Source organism: Leguminivora glycinivorella, chromosome 10, assembly GCF_023078275.1.
Source record: "Leguminivora glycinivorella isolate SPB_JAAS2020 chromosome 10, LegGlyc_1.1, whole genome shotgun sequence".
NCBI lineage: Eukaryota > Metazoa > Arthropoda > Insecta > Lepidoptera > Tortricidae > Leguminivora > Leguminivora glycinivorella.
Genome location: NC_062980.1, coordinates 22,310,000 through 22,331,923, shown reverse-complemented (window position 1 = coordinate 22,331,923; position 21,924 = coordinate 22,310,000). Strand labels below are relative to the sequence as shown.

At 39.4% G+C, this 21,924-nt stretch overlaps 1 protein-coding gene across 1 annotated transcript in view; it reads left to right on the top strand.

Annotated features, from left to right (window-relative positions):
- The first annotated feature begins 1,150 nt into the window (after window positions 1–1,150).
- The window catches only part of LOC125230722, a 49,322-nt gene continuing 28,548 nt past the window's right edge, over window positions 1,151–21,924 (top strand). Inside the window, exons 1-2 of the mRNA XM_048135982.1 lie at window positions 1,151–4,505; window positions 5,013–5,198. Of these exons, the coding sequence (XP_047991939.1) occupies window positions 1,151–4,505; window positions 5,013–5,198 (3,541 nt within the window). The remainder of the gene's footprint in view (window positions 4,506–5,012; window positions 5,199–21,924) is intronic.

Below are 21,924 nucleotides of genomic sequence, written 5' to 3'. Positions count from 1 at the left end.
GGTCGGAGGTTCGATCCTCACCTCAAGTGTGGCTTTTGTGTTTTTCTAAACATTTATATTTCTTACAAAAGTGGTATAGAGCATTATTTATCGGTATTTGATGCTATTTCGGTACAAAATAAAATTTCAGGGGTCTTAAACATTTTCTTCAAAGTTTACAAAAATAAACATTTTATAATATAATATATTAAGGTTAGCGGTAAAATCGTAATATATTATTTGCGGCTTGCGGGTTATATTTAACTTAAAATTTCAAGATTTATTGCGGTGATTTACTAGTGCGGAACTTTAAATTATAAATAATGTGTAATTGTTACGTGTAGTTTTCATGTTGTGGTTTGTGTTAGGGTTTGGGATTCTATTGATTATATTGATTTGGGTTACGTATTCAAATACTACCAACGGAAAGATGGCGGCAGCTAGGCGGATCCAGTTGTTGCAAATGAAACATCATACAGCGTGTCGTAGTATTGACGTATTGGATGCGTTGGCTCGGAATCCTGAATTGTCTCCAGAACAAGAAAGTGATTTCATAGTGCGGTTTCAAGACTTAGAAAAGGTTTATGAGACATTTACGGAAATGTTTTATGAACTTCAGCTCTCTGCTGCGGATATAGAGAGCTTTGATTTGGAAAGTCATCTTCAGGAGTATGACGCGTATAACAAAAAATACTATTTTATTAAACAACGGCATTTAGGGTTGACAAATTTAAACGCTTCAGCTAATGCGGATAATAGCTGTAGCAGCGGTAACAATAATGACAATCCTAAGAGCGCGCGGAATAGGGCAGTTCTCCCTAAAGTGAAACTTCCTACCTTTGCGGGACAGGTGGAAGAGTTTGTTCCTTTTATGGAATTATTCCAGTCGTTGGTGGGCAATGATGCCACCTTATCGGATACTGAGAAGATGTATTATTTAGCGGGGTCGCTTTTAGGCGAACCAAAGACTTTGACTCAGCATCTATCAGTCACAGGAGATAATTTTTCGGTCGCGATTGATTTATTGAATGCGCGGTATAACAACAAAAGGTTGTTAGCGGATCGTTTGTTGCACAACTTATTGAGTGCACCTCATGTAACCTCTAAGGGGGTAACTGGTTTAAAAATGTTTTTGAACACATTAATTGAAAACACAAAAGCGTTGGAAAAGATGGAATTTCCGGTGGATTCGTGGTGTTATTTGCTCTTCTACATCAATTTCCAAAAGTTAGACGGTAACTTGAAGAAACATTTTGAAGACAAGCACGCCGACAAAGAATTACCCACTTTCGCGGACCTCATAAAGTTTTTGGAAACTGAAATACGGATTTTGGAATCCAGTGTGGAACCACAGGCCAGTGCGTCGGCGGGAAGGCGTATTGGTGGTGGACAGAGCCAGGCGGTAAAGGCTCATGCGGCATTTCAAGGTGCAGGTTCGGCGTCGACGTGTCGGTTATGCGGAAAAAGCGGACACTTTATTGCGAAGTGTGAGAAATTCCTGGAGATGAAGCCTGCAGCTAGGAAGCGTCAGGTCGTTTCACTTAGATTGTGCTTCAAGTGTTTGAACGGTCACAACATTGATAAATGCACTTATAACAAGAATTGTTACAAGTGTAATTCGGCTAAACACCATTATTTATTGCATTTTGATATTCCGGCAAGTAGTTCAGATCGTGAACAACGTTTGACGTCAAACGTGGCTACAAATGGGAAGTCTCACAATTCTGCCTCGTCCTTTCCAAGTGTTCCTGTTGTCAGTGCACCCTTAACCAGCGGCAATCCAGAAGGTGCGGTTCCTGGAGTCTCTGGATTGATGGCATCACAGGCAAAGAAACCAAAGGTGTTACTTGCGACGGCAATAATAAGAGTTCTGGATAGCAGTGGACGCTACCAGGAGGCGCGGGCCTTACTGGACGGAGGGAGCGAGAGCACATTCATATCGGAGTCTTGTGTGCAGAGGTTAGGCTTAGAGCGGTTTAAGCCTGATGACTCAATCACAGGACTGGGCTGTACTCCTATAACCGGTTGTAGGGGAGCAGTTAATCTGACCATGACACCTAGGCTGACGGATCAGCCAGTGCTGGTGACCACGGCTAATGTCTTAAATAAAATCAGTTATAACCTGCCTGGATATTCGTTGCCGGCTCAGTTGGCGGATAATTATCGGGGACTGGATCTTGCGGATGAACAGTTCTTTGTGAGTCGAGAGATTGATATTTTATTAGGTGAGGATTTACTTTGCGACATTGTACTCAGCGGACGCATCAAAATCCATGATCACATTCCACGGGTGACAAAAACGGTGTTCGGACACGTTTTGTCAGGTCCTGTTAATATTGGAGTTTCCCTTCGAGTTCCTTGTGCGTCTCAGGCCTTTTTCTGTAGCACAAGCACAGATCGGATCTTAGAACGGTTCTGGGAGGTTGAAGACATCCCGTTTAAGGCGGAAAACCCTAAAGATCTTGAATGCGAGACCATTTTTAGAGATACCCATTCACGGACTGAAGAGGGTAGATACTCAGCACGGTTGCCTTTTATATCGGACGCCCTTGAACTCGGTAACACTGTACCCATAGCTATGAAGCGGTTTTTAGCTATGGAGAGGCGGCTTCTCGCAAAAGGCAACGAGGTTTTCAGGGAGAAGTACACGGAGTTTATGCGGGAGTACGCCGAAACAGGACACATGTCACTGTGTGAAGGGGAACCAAACGACTACGCCAGTGGTAGTTACATTATACCTCATCATGGAATTTTTAAAAAGGATTGTGATAAGATTCGCGTAGTTTTTGACGCTAGTTGCGCATCTACTAATGGTGTTGCGCTAAATGATTGTTTGCATGCGGGTCCAAAACTACAGCGGGATATCGCGGAAATTATATGTAGGTTTAGGCTACATCGTTACGTGTTTACAACGGACATCAGGATGATGTTTAGACAGATTTTGATTGCTGAGGAGGATCGGCGTTTCCAGCTCATTTTCTGGCGGGAGTCCCCAGACTTACCTTTGCGTGTGTATCGGCTAAATACCGTAACATACGGAATGAAGTCAAGCCCATACCTTGCGATTCGGACGCTAAGGCAGTTGGCAGATGACGAAGAGATGCAGTTTCCTGCTGCGGCACAACTTCTGCGGTCTTCGGTGTATATGGATGACATTTTAGGTGGAGCCGATTCCATAGAAGACGCAAGCAAGTTGAAGCAGGAACTGACGGATTTACTACGCTCTGGCGGTTTTGAGCTTAGTAAATGGACGTCAAGCAGTAAGGAAGTCTTACAGGACATAGCAGAGGAGCATTTAGAAAAACCTCGCAAAATATTTGACAATGCGGATGGGCCTAGTTTCTATAAAATCCTAGGCGTTCAATGGGATTCTAGCAGTGACTGTTTCTCATATCGTACGAAGCTGGATGACACTAGCGGATGTACTAAACGGTCAATCTTGTCAACTTTAGCTAGGGCATTTGATCCTTTGGGGTGGATCTGCCCAGTAATCTTTCAGGGCAAGGTCCTCATGCAGCAACTCTGGCTGAAAAATATGTCATGGGATGCGAAAGCTCCTGATGACGTAGTTGCGGAATGGCAAGGCATTTTAAAAGATATGCCTCTTATTTCAAATCTGCGGTTGGAACGCTTTGTCTTATTAGACGTCAAATCGTGTTCTCTGCATGGTTTCTCAGATGCATCAGAACTTGGGTATGGTGCAGCGGTTTATCTGAGAACTGTGGGGCACGACGGAAGGGTCAAGGTTAGTTTGATGATGGCAAAATCACGAGTCTCGCCGGTGAAATCAAAACTAACTATTCCGAAACTTGAATTAAGCGGTGCGGCGTTGCTAGTCAGACTATTGAAATACGTTGTTGCTGCAATCAGTGATGACCTGACGATAGACGGAATCTTCGGATGGTGTGACAGCACTATCGTTCTCTCGTGGTTGAAGACATCGCCACATTTGTTGCAGACTTTTGAGGGCAATCGAGTTTCTCAGATTATAAATTGCGGTTTAAACATAGCCTGGAGACACTTACCTTCAGAAATGAACCCTGCTGATGTCGCGAGTCGCGGTTGTCGCGCGTCAGTGCTATTGGAGCATCCTTTATGGTGGGGACCTCCTTGGTTGTCAGGTGATGCGGAGACCTGGCCCAGGAATATAATGGACAAGGCGGAAGATCCGTTACCTGGATTGCGGAAAGTGAAGGTAAATGTTCAGGCTCTGGTCGGGATTGTTGACAAGGATAATATTTTTACGCGGTTTAGTTGTTTAAATATGCTATTGACGGTCGTAGCATATTGTTTCCGGTTTGTCAACAATGCCAGGCCTTTGTCCGAGAAACTTAAGGGGGTATTATCAGTCCCAGAGCGACGGTTCGCTTTGCAGCGGTTAATCAAATTGGTTCAGCAGGAGGAGTTTGCGGACGATATCCACTGCTTAGACCAGAATAAACAATGTTCCAAGCGGCTACGTCGGCTTTTGCCGTTTATTGCGGATGACGGTTTATTGCGCGTTGGAGGTCGTTTGGAGCATTCAAGTTTGTCTTTTCCACGAAAGCATCCGGTGATTTTACCAAAATCACATGCTCTAACGGTTTTGATCGTGGATCATTTTCATGTGACCTATTGCCACGCGGGGGCAACGGTTTTGATGTCGGTATTACAGCGGCAATTTTGGATTCTTTCTGCGGGACAAGTGATTCGTACACGAATTTTCAAGTGTATGAAATGTTTTAAGACCAAAGCCAGACCAACAGCGCCGATTATGTCAGCGCTGCCATGGGATCGAGTTAATGCGACTGGTGTGTTTCACACAGTGCAAACTGATTTTGCTGGTCCATTCAGCATTAAGCAGTCTCGTTTGCGGAACGCAAAAATTCTGAAGGCGTATCTTTGCGTATTTATCTGTTCTGCATCCAAAGGGGTTCATTTGGAGTGTGTCACTGACCTTTCGACAGAAGGGTTTCTTGCGGCTTTGACACGGTTCACATCTCGACGCGGAATGCCGAGTGTGATACGTTCAGATTGCGGAACCAATTATACAGGTGCCAACAGATACTTGGATGATGTGCGGAAATATTTGGCTTCTGAGGAAGCACAACAAGGGCTTAGCGACGGCGCGGCCAAACAGTCTATAACGTGGCGGTTTAATTCGCCAGCGGCGCCACATTTCGGTGGTCTTTTTGAGGCGACCGTAAAGTCGGCTAAGACACTATTGCGGCGCGTCATAGGTGAACAGGTTTTAACGTTTGACGAATTGGTAACGGTATTTACCAGGGTGGAGGCAGTCCTTAATTGTCGTCCTCTATGTCCATTGACCCAAGATCCTAATGAATTGGAGGTTTTGACGCCTGCTCATTTACTTATTGGAAGACCTTTGCTTTCGGTTCCGGAGTACAATTTCGAGGACATTCCGAACTCACGGTTGAATCGGTTTAACTTAATACAAGCTATGTCTCAACGGTTGTGGAGAAAATGGAGTGAACAATACCTCCATTCTCTTCAAATGCGTAGAAAATGGACATCTCCAACTGATCCGCCTCAGCTGGGTGATCTTGTCCTGATAAAGGAGGAGAATTTACCTCCTCTAAAATGGAAGTTAGGAAGGATAGAAGAACTGCTACCCGGCAAAGACGGTGTTGTTAGGGTAGTACGTCTCAAAACTTCTACAGGTAGCCTCACGCGGCCTGTTGTTAAAATTTGTAGGCTTCCTTTGGACGACTAAGCGGAGTTAGCGGTACCAAATTGTTTTAATTTAGTGTTTTATTTTCTTTGTTTATTGTTGATAAAGGCTTTAGCCTTTCTCGGGCGGGGGAATGTTTAGTTTTTAATACCATAAGTAGTTTCGGAACGCATCCTAAATTGTTTACATTTATCATGTCTCGCTCTCACATCATTTTATCATATATATTTATCTCGTATGGGGAAATTACGGGCATGCGCAAAAGGCGTTATCTTTAGAACAAGATTTAAACAATATGACATGAAAGAAGAAAAAGAATATGTCAGAAGATGAAGAAAGAAAATTGACGTTCACGGCGGTGGTGAACTGCGGAAAGAAATCTTGTGAAATTACGTTACGGCGAGCGGAAAAGCCGTGGATTTCTAAACCAATAGATATAACAATAAGCGGCCAAAGGCCTACACGTCAAAGCGCGGGTGAGTGTAGGGCTTTATTTTATCTATTTTTTCTTTTAAGTTCTCTTCATTTTTGTTTTGCACCCCGAAACGGTGAAAGTCTTCCTAAGGTGCCGATTTCCGGACAGAACCAGCGCCCTTTTGTCCAAAGAACCCAAACTCACGCCAATCGGGTGGCGGGGAGGTTCTCTGGTACACTAGTACACTCAGGAATCTCCAATTTGTCGTACACTCCATTACGAAGGATACATCAAAAGTACAGGTACAAAGCATTCCAGCTAGATATTGCCACTAGACGTAGGGTTACCATGTATTTTGGGAATTGGTAACAATGTTTCGTTACCTAGAAATAGGTGGTCTCGTACCCAGAAGTTTGACAATATCACATAGCCGCCACCCGCTGTCTCATCGCATTTTTCACAATAGTTGAATCCTCAGAACTACTGACTGTTTCGGTTGGAGGTGCGTTGCCGGCCTTTAAGATGGGTGTACGCTCTTACTATACTTACTTAACTTCTTAGAACAAACGGTACCTATAACATGAACATGCGCCATTTAAGGGCGGTGGCCGTGTGTAAATGCCATAACTATAAAAACTTATTGTGTGGGCTGAACCACGGTGATTTAAATAGGTTGTACATGTACATTCAATACCTACGCGGTTTTGTATGCATACGCTAAAAAAATATATTATTATGCTTATGTTTGGTCTAGTTTGCAGTACCTGGTTGAAAGTTAGTTATATCATGGCATGGGTTTGAAACGTTTGATTCTTAGTCAAAGGTAAATATATTTACAATTATCCTACGTACTATGAATTCCTTGTCTTAGAGTCGCCATCAAAAATATCGCAACGGCTAAGGTCGTCACAGATATCCGAACATGCCTCTGTAGACCACTAGTCATATCGAATTTGGCACAATAAATGATTTCTGTAATATTTGATATAAGAAACCAATATTTTATAGATTTTGGGTGTTAAAAGTGTATGATGACTACGTATTTAAAAATTTGTGTGATTTTTTACTGGTAAAAGATGTGTTATAAAAATACCCGAATGAAAGGTGACTGACTGGTAAGAGTGATGAGGTACCGCTTTATACCAAGCTAAGTGGTCTAATTTCGTGGTCAGCTTGGAAGCGACGTACGATTTTGTAACTGTCGCTGTTGAGACTGCTGGACCCTGGGGTATTAAAGCGTTAAGGCTATTTAGGGAGTTGGGCAAACGTTTGCGGGATAAGGGTAGTAGTGATCCCCGCTCTGGGTCTTGGCTGGTCCAACAAGTTTCCATCGCTATACAGCGTGGGAATGTGGCCAGCGTAATGGGAACTTTCGGGCCAGGCTCGGTGCAGAGACGGGATGGAAATAGTTTGTAGTTATTTTAGTTTTTGTGTGTTGACGAAGCGGCAGATATTGTGGTTTGTTTTATTAATAATGTAGAATAAATATCGGACGACGCTTCGGCGGATTACATCTGTGTTTTGACGAAGCATGTGGCGGATCAGGTTTGTACTTATTTTGGTTATGAATAAATGATCTTTTTCATTTTTTGATGGAGTGACTAATTTTGGACCATCCAGTTAGCCAAGTAGTAGTACTTCTCTAGGCGAGATTTAAGACACCAGCGCGCTAACCAACCTTTGTCACTGAACACGGCCACACTCTCCTGCCAGCTTTGCGGTCGCGACTGCCGCTCTCGCATTGGGCTCACTAGCCATTTACGGAAGTGCCACAATCTAATGGAAGCTGCTTAACCCATCATATTATTGATGTTAGAGGCCATTGATGATGAGTATTTCTGATTGAGTCTTCTGAGAGCAGATACCGAATATATGTACTTACTTGGTAATATTCGTTGTAGGAGATAGGTAAATTTATGTTTCCTCATTGTATTTAATAAAATAAACCTGTTTAAAATGGTCAATACGAGTAATACCTGCCTATCTCCTTCTAGATTACTGAGGACTATGCAAAAAAGTTTCTAACGACGATGTCATGTTCATGTGCGAATAGTTTTAAATAAATAAATAAATAGATTTGTAAGATCACATGGCAAACCAAGAACAAGTGCAAGTTATGGAATGAGCTACCTCGATGAGGTGTGTTCCTTGCGCTATAACATGGGGTTCTTCAAGAAGCAGGTTATAGGTTTCGCAACATTCGGCAACGCATAGGTGGATTTCCTCATATTGATTATCACCATGGATGGCGAAGACTGCTTTCCATCAGGTGGCTCGTTTGCTGCCTATAATCATTAAAAACAGTGCGTGGGCGCGTCAAATTATTAGAAAAACAAACATAAACTCATTTTGCACTCGATCTAAATATAAAACACACACATTCCAACCAACCATTCCACCATTCAAAACCATTCTGGGCATTCTGTTCTGTCACTGACTGAGTGAATGAATGAATGGAATGAGTGAGTCGTGTTGAGACAGAATGTTACGCGCTGAGTGAGCGGCATTTCACGCAAAGTAACAATGACTGAGTGTTACGCGCTGTCAGTTGGAAGTCGCATTATAATATTCACTTAAAAAAGATCAATATGTCACGAAAACCCAGACGTCTGGTAACCCTAACCGGAGACAGCAGGCTGAGAATGTTGAAGCACATGTGACAAAAGGACATGTAATACAAGGGGATACCGGGAACATCTTACGTTTTATATAGACGTTTGAGGAGCTTCTCAATATATTGAAAGACCTAATTTAATACAGCTGGAAGTAGATGCGAGAATTATCGTTGTTATTAGGATGTAACAGAATGTGTTTTAGTGAATATTTTATTTTAAAGTAGTAGTAGTAGTAGTAGTAGTAGTATCTCTTCCAGCTAACCTTAGAATAACTGTAAAGTAATGTATGTACCTAGGTGTAGTCATAAAGTAAAAGAGTGCTTTTTAATAAGGTAGCTGTAACACATCAAATGACAAGTTAAGGCTGGCGTCTACTTATGGAAGCAGTTTCATAGTAAACTAGCTTTTGCCCGCGGCTTCGCTCGCGTTAGAAAGAGACAAAAAATAGCCTATGTCACTCTCCATCCCTTCAACTATCTCCACTTAAAAAATCACGATCATTCGTCGCTCCGTTTTGCCGTGAAAGACAGACAAACAAACAGACACACACACTTTCCTATTTATAATATTAGTATGGATGTAGAAGGCGAATTATTGAGATACTTATTTTTAAATTAAAGGAAAATGGAAGAATTCACACTCCCGGCAGGACTCAAACTTGCGACCTCTGGCCTTTCCGGGGCCCCTTTTCCCTTTAATTTAAAATATGTAATATCGCTCGCAGATGTTTCTACATGATAAAAAATAAATTTATTGAGATACTATTCGATTGAAAATAGAATTCGCCTTTTTTAACAAGATATTTGTAAAACAGCTTAGCGCATTTAAGTACCAATTGTTAGAATATCAACATTATCTATAGAAATCGTACAAATGAGACACTAACATTGAGAACTCATTCACCTGCCCAAACACCTGGGGTACGACCTAACCAACCATGTAAATCCACCCTATTTGTCACCAAGAATGATAAACTACTACTTTACAAACCAAAGTTTTAAATCCCTCCATTTTACCTTATTGTGAACTTTATGCCAATGGAATAAATAGCCTATTTTGTGAATTGTTAAGTTGGATTTTCACAAACCTACCAACTTTTGTAACACATCGTAAATGTGATTTTAAACTCTTTATCAATGGAATAAGGTACTGTGTGTGTAAAGTTGTGGGTTCGGAAATAAGGCCCATGTTCAGTTTATTAAGTGCTAAAGTGACACGATTTCCGATTGAATCATAGATTAAATATAAAAAGATCATACCATCCCATACATTAAAATGCGACCGCCTAAAAACGCGCATACACTAAACCACACATAGATGACGCCACAAAAAAAATGTCTTGTAGCTTTCGATTATACTTGTAGATGGCGTTAAGTGTTACTTTTGGGTGTCCTGCCGTTTCGCCAAAAAACGTTTCGTCAAATTTCATTTCCCAATAATCACATCGCAATAGTTTCATTTCCCAAAGTATTGTTTGGCAAAGGTATGTTTCGCAATTAATTTGTTTGGTCAAATTATCATTTGGCACAATTTTACTTAGTCAAATTTTATTTAGACAAAACTTTATTTCGCAAACGTTTTTAATGGCAAAACTTATATCCCAAAAACATGTTTGGTCAAAATGTCACATCGCAAATTTCGAAAATATTTAGGCATTTGCATTTTCATTTCTACGGGATTAATTTAATTTACCGAAGATTTTTTTGCCTTTAACTTAAAATTGTCAAATGATAATTTCAGTTTTATTCCCAAGGCTTCAGTTGGACTAGAAAAGTTTGCTCAACTTTATTTTTGTCAAATTAATTAACTGGACAAAATTATTTTGTTAACTATTTTTTTGTCAAAAAATGTTTCTATAAATTACACCATGCAAAACCACGTTTGACAATAAATATTACAAGGCATAAATGTAATGTAATAATTTTATTAGTATTGTAACAGAAAACTCGTGTGCGACAGGTTCAGTTTAGGTGCGACGACGAGCGAAGCGAGGAGGAGCGTGTTAGGTTGACAGTGAGCAAACCGAAAATGGCTTTTTAAAGTAATTAAAAATTAATAGAACATAATGGTTTTGAAAACATAAGGTTTCTTTTTAATAAAATGTATCCGCCGTATCCGGCCATGTAAATGAAAATGTCATCCTTGACATTTGCAGCAGGAGGAAAAAAAGTACGACATACACATTATTTCACACAAATTTTGGACACAAAGTATAAAATCAACAAACAAATTTCTAGTGCGCCATTTAATTACAATATATTGGGAAATGGAAATTTTGCCTAACAATACCTTTGACTAAATAATATTTGGTAAAATGAAATTTGACCAAGTAAATATTTTGGGAAACAAATACTTGCCAAAAAAAGTTTTGCTAAATGTCAATTTGCGATAAGTTGTTTTGCCAAACGTTTATTTGGGAAATGATAATTTGGGAATAATAGTTTGGGATGTGAAACTTTGGGAAACGTTTTTTGGCGAATCGTCAGTAAACCGTTACTTTTGATATAGATTTATGGCTCGAAAGTGACACTTAACGCCAATCTACAAGTAATCGATGGTAACAAGGCATTTTTTTGTGACGCCATTTATGTGTGGTGTAGTGTATGCGCGTTCTTAGGCGGTCGCATTTTATTGTATGGGATAATACGATCTTCTTATATTTAATCTATGATTGAATTATTGCTAGTGGGTAGTTTACAGATGTCCGTTTTATTGTGAAAATGTTTGAAGTGGCTGTTTGACAAATGAAGCCACCGTAAAATACAAGGTGGGCTACACGCAGCTATTATTTTGAAGCGTAGTACTTCATTTGACTTAACACGGCTGACTGTTGCAGATATCCCGACAATTCGATGTTTTAACCTGAATCATCAGATATTTTTTTTCTTGTTTTAGTTTTAAGTTTAGTTATAATTATTATGGGTGCCCTGAAAATCAGTGCCGTGTCTCTTAGATACAGTCTACGCTGAGCGGCATCCTATTTTGGTATAACAGTAGGTACCTAATGATTCACTTGCATATCTATGTCTTTCATTCTTTCTTACTAGATGTAGGTATTGAAAATTAGCATACATATTTTCAGTTCTCCTAATTATTAATTTGTTCTTGGAGTATATTTTCTCCTACCTATGAGCATGGATTATTTATAATTATAGGATTTACATACTTTATACTAAGAATCGTACCTGGATTTTTTAGCGCCACCTATTAAATATTATCGTAACTACACTGATGATGCCTACAATTTTTTTTTAAATGTGTATTTGACGTGATATCATGATTTTAAAACAAAAAAAAATTTTATTGTTCTTGTAAAACATAAAAACACGCAAAAATATTTGGGGAAAATATGATTTTGACTACTTCCAGGCTGCGAACAGCGCCATCTAGTTTTAAACCTAAAAGGCCCATACGTTTAAGGGGTACGCTTTTTTGTATGGGCTTTGTCAGTCCAGTATTAATCGTTCTTGCTAAGAGTTATAAAAACTTCAGTTTTAATACTTTTGAATACATTAACAGCGTTTGATAGATAACATTATGTTATTGCTTACCCATCATCCCATCAAGCAGAACTCAAACGACAGAATAATAATTATGAACTTAGACACTCCGTGAAATATTACCCTACAGATCCCTTTCACATCACAGTTTCAAAAAGACTTAACAGTCTACGATCTGTTTTGCTTATACCACTTTATAGAATCAAAAACATTCCTTACTAACACAGATTTAAAACGGCTTAAGTATCGATGAATGTTTTGGTTTATAGGATTTTTTAAAGATGAATGTTGTTTATAACGCAAAGTGTGATGGATGTGCTCTTATCGGGACACTGCAGCCGATCTGTTCAAGAAAGGTTTGTACGCGACGGTAGTATTGAACTGGTTGAATTTGGTCTGCGATGGTCCGAAGTACTACCAGTTGTGTATCATTCAAAGCTCGATTTTTTTCTACAGACCACTCTCAAAAACGCAATCATAAAAATATTTAACAAAACTTTATTCAATCAGTCTTATCTTATCTTAAATCTGCGGGGGCCCTTCCGGATACACTTCGACCCATCGGGATCTTTTGTGCAACTACCCCCTTCGATCCTAAGATCCTTCAGCTATTCAGGAGCTTTTCGACCATCTCTACGTATCGGATGATGAGGCTCATTGGTAGCTCTCTGAAGTCCTTTGGTGCTAGGTAGCCTCCGCATAAATTGGTTACATTCAAAGAACTGCTTACTGTTTATGAACTTCAAAAGCACCTTGAAATATGGAGCTGCATATTCAGGGGATCACGGGACCCTTCCTCGATCGGAGCAGTTTTATTTGCGAACTAGGCTAATCTCCGTCGGCAGCCTCTGGAATTGATTACTTGGTTCGGGGTGCATTTTGTGACAGGTTGCTGACATTTTTTAGGGGAGCGCGTTAAAAATAGCTATCATATTTAGGGGGTAAAGTTGCAAGAGATTTTTGATACATTAAAGTACAGGCACCGATCTGTACCTTGTCGCTTTTAATCGTTTGACAATTTCGTATGACATTTCAAACAAGACGTTAAGCGCTGGTAGCCTAGCGATAAGTACGTGCGACTTTCGGTCCGAAGGTCGCGGGTTCGAACCCCGGCTCGCACCAATGAGTTTTTCGGAATGTATGTGCGAAATGTCATTTGATATTTGCCAGTCGCTTTTCGGTGAAGGAATCGTGAGGAAACCGGACTAATGCCAATAAGGTCTAGTTTACCCTTCGGGTTGGAAGGTCAGATGGCAGTCGCTTTCGTAAAAACTAGTGCCTACGCCAAATCTTGGGATTAGTTGTCAAAGCGGACCCCGGGCTCCCATGAGCCGTGGCAAATTCCGGGATAACACAAGGATGATGATGATGATTTCAAACAAGACGTTAATACGACAAGGTATTATAGAAATCGTCACTTATTTATGCCGGTGACTGTACATAGATCGATTAAAAAAAAAATGTTACTAAACCCTTATTCCACAGAAGTTTAGCATAGGTTACCATAGGTATCTATACACCCTGTTTTTATTGAATTCCGCTAACTTTAAGGGAAGGTTCTTTAGATCAAATACGATTAATTTTTCTAACAAACTAGCGTCTTAACTCTTACGGTTATCGAGTTATTAAAAAAATAAAGATAATTACTGAACACCTGTGTGACAGCCTTTACCAATTCCCAATGTTATTTGTTTTGACATGTGCCGTCAATCACTTGACACTAACTTGAATGTTATTCTGAAGGGTCACACTTATAAATTAATTTATTATGTATGAAAAAAGATGATTTTTTTTTGCGAATTTAACTAAAAGTCATATACAGAGTGTTCCCTGATAATGAACCTAGCTACGTGTCGAATTTAACGGAAAACAAAAAAAAACACGGTGTATAGATAGTGTTCAAGTCATTAGACTTTTATATTGACCGCTATCATCATCCTCCATGCGTTATCCCGGCATTTGCCGCGGCTCATGGGAGCCTAGGGTCCGCTTTGACAACTAGTAGTAGTAGTAGTAGTAATCACTTTATTGTGTACAACAGATTCACATACAGTTTACAGGAACAGAGGTACAAAGGCGAACTTATCCCTATAAGGGATCTCTTCCAGCTAACCTTAGATTAGATGAGAGGAACATTAAAGTAGGCAAGATAGACAAACTTACAGAAGTACAATAAAGGTCAGAAATAAACCAAAATAATGTCCACAAGTAAATAAACTACATAAATACTAAATAATATTATGAAATAAACTACATATACGAATACACAAATAAAATACGATATATAAATATATATATATACATAAATATGAATATCGCAAGAAATATGTACTTCTCAAATAGGAGTAGGTTCAGAAGGAATACACATAACCAGATCACGCTTGGTTGGAAAGCCAAAGCTTCTTCAAATTAGCAACTAATCCCAAGATTTGGCGTAGGCACTAGTTTTTACGAAAGCGACTGCCATCTGACCTTCCAACCCGAAGGGTAACTAGGCCTTATTGGAATTAGTCCGGTTTCCTCACGATGTTTTCCTTCACCGAAAAGCGACTGGCAAATATCAAATGACATTTCGTATATAAGTTCAGAAAAACTCATTGGTACGAGCCGGGTTCGAACCCGCGACCTCCGGATCGAAAGTCGCACGCTCTTACCGCTAGGCCACCAGCGCTTCATAATATTTGATTTCATGATTTATATTGGCCGCTATATCCCGGTCAATATAAGTTGTTGAAGTATTCAGAATCATCCTGAATTTGATTGTTTTATAATACGTAGCGGCAAAGGAGAAATCAGTTTCTGTAATACATCTTGCTCGTATCGGCATATTATTATAAATATTATAAAGCAATTACGGCACACGATAAGAAATACACCAGTGTCAAACTTGTGGCAAGGTTTATAAATTGTGACTTTCATAATGACGCCCAAATTGGACAAATATTACTTAACATTTCATGAGAACACGAGGCAAATCACGCGCCTTCGTAAAGGAAACGATATGTATTCTACCACAGATTATTAATAAGTGACTAACGTAACAGATCCTTCACTTGCCCGCAAAATGACAAATACCTACGCTTTATTTAACTAATACTAAAAACACTGAATATTGTCTTCGGTTACCGCGATAGTTACTCATGAAATAAAACTATGGACACTAAACACTAAAAACACTGATTTAAACTTTCACGATTATTACAGGATCGCCACGATTTATTACGTTTACGGAGGATTTTAGGATCTCATCCACATGGAATCCTGTCATTAATAAGTGTAAGCCGAAAATAATATCGACAGTCGTTAAATCAAATATCGTCAGTGTTGTATGTCGACAGAGTAACATCCCTAGTGCGCAAACAGTTCAAGTTGATAATCAAAACCAAGTGCGGGTAGTTCGAAAAACTCGCGCGGCTGTCAGAAGGTGTTGATGTCATTTCAAGCCAGTCTTCTCCGAGACCACGGGGACAACGCCGTCCTTGAAACGTTGGAGGTCAGTTTAATATGTAGTTATACGCGATTAAGTCCCGATTTTAAAAATAATACTAAAAAGTTACTACGTAAAGCTCAGACTACACAGGCGGACGCGTGGCGCCCCTCTGCCACTTGTTCATTCAAATGAACGGCTAGCGTGTAGGTACTTAACGCGAGACCGCAAGCGAGTGACGAAGGCTTGATTCTACTAACTTTAATAGGTTGACCTGATTAGTTTATTAACTTAAATATACCTGTTAACGTTGCTGTAGTGTAGCTAAAGTTTTTATGTGTTGCTTTAAATACAAAATAGATCATGAAGGCACGGAGTAACTTGCACCATAAAACGCGACTCGAGTCTGCTTTGTTGCTAGAATGACACATACACCGTGGAGATAATCAGGTGCCGCAGCGGAATGGTATTTCTTCGACGCGAAACGAAAAACGAAAACGAAACGCCACGAAAGATAGTCTGGCTCTGTCACGCCAATGCGCACGAGCGATGGTATCTACGAGCGTTTCGTTTCGTAAGCGTTTCGTGAGCGTTTGTGCCATTCGGCTACGTACCCTGGACGTATTTATTTTGCAATATTTTCTTTTATAATTTATAAGTCACAAGTCGTCTGAGAATTGTAACCAGTGCCATAACAGGTCATGGAGTATTTAACAGGTGCTACGGACAGTCCCCTGAGCCGAGGGTGCATGGAGACGGAGGGAACAGCTACACACGTGGTGCTGGAGTGCAGCGGGATGGCTCCATACAGGGCAAAATATCTCGGATCTCCGAGAGACCTCCCCTAGGTCCTACTCAACATCAAGGGTCTGGTAGGATTTCTCGAGTTGAGATGGCAGGACTAGCCAACCCCTCCCCATATCACGCAAAATAGGCGCAAGACGTCGAGTTGCGGAAAATCACCCGTTCTACTAAACAATACAAGTCACAAGTACCAAACCGTCATGCAATCGATGTTATGTTTTCGATGGAGATACATTAGCTTTGTTTAATATCACTACATAGTATAAAACAAAGTCGCTTTCTCTGTCCCTATGTCCCTATGTATGCTTAAATCTTTAAAACTACGCAACGGATTTTGATGCGGTTTTTTTAAATAGATAGAGTGATTCTAGTCTAGAGGAAGGTTTACATATAGGTAAACGTGCGAAGCCGGGGCGGGTCGCTATAATTATATATATTATATGAGACTTAAAATACCTGTTGTTGTCCCGAATGTGCAAAGCACGAGCGATAATAATATTTTTTTAACAAGTACATTAATAATCTTACGGATACAGATTTGATCGCAAGTCTCAACACTCTCTCACTCAGTTTATTTATTTAACTAGTGTTGAGGCTTAAACTCACAATTTTGAAATGAAACTTTGAAGCATCGTTCAAGTGTTGTTGTTCTATAGGGGTTGAGTCTTTACCGGCTACACTCAAATTTGAAGTCATTTTCACTGAAGAAGTTGTTGTGCCATGGTACAAATTATGTCGCTAAAATTGATGGTTGTTCTTGCGCACGGTGTATAATGCTAAAAGTTTTATGCAGATGAGCACAAAGGAAGTAGAATGCTTAATGTTATGGTTTTAATTAAGAATCTCGTTGCGCTGTCTAAATATGTGCATTTTCTTTGTTTTTGCTACCTATATAAAAGAGATACACAATAATATAGGAAAATATACATCAGGTCTGTCTCTGTGTGTGTGTGTGTACGCGATAAACTCAAAAACTACTGAACGGACTTTCATGCGGTTTTCACCTATGAATAGAGTGATTCTTAAGGAAAGTTTAAATATAATTTATTTTTACATTTTGTTTAAATTGGTTGAAATATGACGATATTTGCTAACCCAGTCGGACAAAATATCGACATATAATATACATATAAAAACTTACAACCTGAACACAGTAGTTTTGCTTTTATTGTATTCGTAATGAATAGTACCTAATGTATTGTAATACCCCGAGACCCCCTTAATTAGTTCCTTTCTTAATAACACTACCTAAGTCCAAATTGTTACCCCTAATTAAAACAATACACTATTAAAAATACTGTGATCGTCTAGTAAGTTTAGGACCCCGTAGTTGTATGTAATAATCCAGATTCTTTTTACCTCTAGGAGCTTGTTATTAGGGATAAATTTAAATTGCTATTTTATAAAATAAGGCAGTAATATATTCACTTGAAATTTAATAAGCAGAGTGAATGACATTTGTGAAAGAATTTAGTGTGTTATCCTTAAGAATGTGTGGGATAGGTAAAATTGTGTAAGATATATAAATACAGGAAATGTATTAAAAATATACACAAGACATTATTTAAAATGGGGTTAATTGCTCCCGACCCACGAGTTCCTTATACATAGGAATAATAGGTGTATATAAGAAGCCTATTATAACGACCTCGCTCGAGCATATGGACAAATCAGGTTGCCGGTTCAATTTATGTTTGATCAAACATTGAACAATTGGGTTCCTTAGAACAAAAGTAAACTGATGAAGAGTGTCATTGCACTAGTCAAAAATGTACTACCATAGTAGCAGATATCAAATAATTAGACAAAGGACCCTTTAATCCCAGTGTAATTTTATATGTTTTGGGATGTTTCTGCAACATAATCCTCTTCCGTCAGGATGAGAGCTGCTCTAAACCTATTCCTGGTCTATCTAGGAAACAGAATATCTATTTTGATATCCATTAATGGGCCTATTCATTGACCTTCTTTTGATACTAAGACAAATTCTTTATTGCTATGCTCACAGTTAATTAACATTCCTTTTAATACCCCCTAATTTCCTTTTAGTTTCAGTGAAGATTAAGTTTCCATAAACATTAAAACAGGATGTTATCTTTGCTTACCCTTAATAAACAATATTCTTCTTTTGATTGATAAGTTTTAAACGAAGGGATCCTCTCATATTACCCATACGATTCTGGCTAAATATTTGTATATAAAATGAATATGTATTCAATATATAATAAAAATTATTATCTTATAGATAGTAATTCTATCTACTAACTTTCCTATTTAACACAACATAAATTTTACGCTAAACATTTATAATCAATCACAAATATTTAAATAAGAGTTATTAATAAAGTACCATAATCAATTTAACACACAATTAAATAATTAAATTTTATCACTTACTTGCACTCCTTCACTATACTTTACCAATATAAACTCAAACTCCTTCTCACTCTAATTATTTCTATTTAAATGCTTCAATCAGGATCACACTAACAGACTTCCTCTTACCAACGTCGTACAACTAACACTGATCCCCTCTCCCATTTTGCTCTGCCTTTTATATCCTATTCGCGCATGCGTTTCGTATCTTTCGTCCAAAGTTCCGCTTTCTCCTATTCCTCTCAATATATCAATATTCAATAGTTAGGGACGCCAATTTTAATATTTTCGTCAAGGCTGACCGCTTTCCTCGATAACAACGCTTACGGCAATAGTTTAAAGAATGTTTGATTTTGTAAGTTACGCTAACTTTAATTAATATTTTTATCACGATTTACTGCTTTCCTCGATAATAACGCTTTTGGCAACAGTTTTAGGAATGTTGATCTTTGTAAATTATGTTCGTTTGAATTCCGGGAATAATTATTATTTTTTCATACTATTAGACGTTTACTTCTAATATAAGTTATTAAAATTGTTTACTATAATTATACCTAAGTAAGGGTGTTTTAATAAATATCTCCTATGATTTGAACCGAGGACTGTGTGGTCCGTTACAGTATTGTATAATATTGGTGATTGTTCCACCCCAACTTTCACATTTCACAATATTGAACTACTTATATTTCACCCTGTAGGGAATAGGAAAACATTTAATCAAACATACACTGAAACGCAATGAAAAAGAGAAACCTTATTCTGAAAATATATCCAAACTGACCCGATTTTACGAGTTTCTAGTACACTTATTGTTCTATTTCTATACTGCAATCATACGCCCAATTTCACTCGTAATCCAAATGGGGGGGTATTTCATATGATTATCTGATGCAGTGAGTGAGCAAGACAGCACTATTCACACATATATCTGTCTCAAGCGTATCAGACTACACACACAATCGCTTACGTTTCGATGCTAGTTCTCCCTATTGCCACATCTCGGACACTGGCGATCAAATATATATGAAAGAGGCGTGGTCCTAGCACACATTCTAAGCTCGTGTAGGTGAACGCGTACTATGCTTGTATGAGTGAAATATGACAGATCGACTGTTCGCGTTTTTGACAGGCGATAACTGTGAGGTAACCGAGAGGGGGTGGGCGGCACTTTCAGCGGGGAGCGGGAGTGGCCATACTGTATGATAGTACTCTTTATTATACTGTGGTTTGGGGCTAAGTTGATCTATGTAAGGTGTCCCCAATATTTATTTTATAAATAGTAGTTCGGCTAAGCAGACATATTTATCCCTCTTAGTTACGCTCGAAGTTTGCGGCATTTCGCCGATCATGCTTTATGTAGCGGAGTGGAAAAGCTTTCCTTCCCCACCCCTCTTATCTCTCTTTCCCCACTATTCGATTTTAAACCATATCTTTCACATATGAAGGTTGTATGTTTGTATAAAAGTAGGGGTGAAGATGGGAGTTTTTGTAAGTTAGAATAGGCAATGGCTGAGCGATGCTCGCGTTAAGAGATACGTCACGTATGGCCTACTATCGCGGTGGTACTAATGTAACTCACACGTGGTGTGGTATCGGGTTTCAATTGTTTAATTGGCTTTAGGGTATTATGGGTTTGGATTGATAAGAGACTAGTTTGAAATAAAGACTTTCGATATAAAGTTATGTTATATAGTAGTAAACATACAAAGTATATTCGTAATTCCACTGCACGTGCCAGGGCAGGGGGAGGGGCATGACCCTCATGACACCCCCCCCCCCCAGAGCCTAGGTTGGCCCATACAAATGACATACATTGACCACGTGACCCAACCCCCCTGGGTACGAAGCTGGATCCGCCCTCGCTTTTATCCTATTTCAGATAGTCGCAGTAAAAGATGTTTCAGAAAGTCGCAGTCGCAGTCGCAGTAAATTAACTATTTTTCTCAAACATGCAATGAAATATTGTCTTTACGTTCCTTAAAATGGGCTGGGAAGTATCGCTTTTTGGGCGCAACAACTCGAGAGGACTGTAAAGGGATTTCATATTAGTTTTTAGGCCTAGGCCTGCAAAGTCACTTTTTTTTATAAAATATTGTCCTTTAGAGCATTTTTTTTTATTTCATTGTATGTTTGAGAAAAGCACTATACATGCCTCGGCGCGAAAACGGATTCCCGGCCTCGTATCCCTATCCGGCCTCGCTCGCACGCTCGCTCGGCCGTATATACCCACTTGGCCGGAATTCCTCATTTTCCCGGCCTCTGATGTAATGTACTATTACATGACAAATACTAACGTTTCCGAGAAATAGGCTCCTTCCTTCCTAGTCAAATCAGCTTCTTTTTAAGAACTGTCAAAACGAATTTGAACTTGCTAAATATGGAATTTATATGAAATCGAATTGAGTGACGTCACAGTCAACTCAGTTACTTTATAATTATATTTCTACCTGACTTATTAAATAGAAATTGGATTTTGAAAATTACCTTTGTCCATGTTTTTCTTATAATTATCTGATGCTTTATTTCGTACATGGTATAAAATATTTTATTTTAACTACAGTCAAGTTATATTACGATGGAAAACTATTATTCACTAGACTTGTGGTCTATTCACAACAGTGACAATTGTCGCCCGACAGTTACCTACACTTCGCCGTTCATTGCCTGTTCAACAAGGAAATATTGACGCTGAGTAACAATGTTACTTATCAACACAGAAATAGGCACAGAATTGTCAGTGTCAAGTGTCAATATATTATCACTGTGGCGAAATAGCTCACTGTATTTACATACATACATACAATCACGCCTATTTCCCATAAAGGGGTAGGCAGAGCACATGAAACTGCTAAAGTTACAGTGCCACTCTCGGCAAATAAGGGGTTGAAAGCACAAGGAAAGAAGGGGTCACTGTATTTAATTTGTCTAGAATGGTTCGGTCACTGAGAATGGGAAACGATCGGGCTGTCAAGATTGCGTTCTTGGGTCGACCGGCTGGCGGCCGTCCGGCGGGTCGACCCAGGTATCGCTGGGAGGACAGTGTGGTGGCGGATCTGCGTCGGCTTCAAGTCAGTGACTGGCAAGAGGCTGCGCAGGATTGGGACAGGTGGCGATCTCTCGTTTCGGAGGCCAAGATT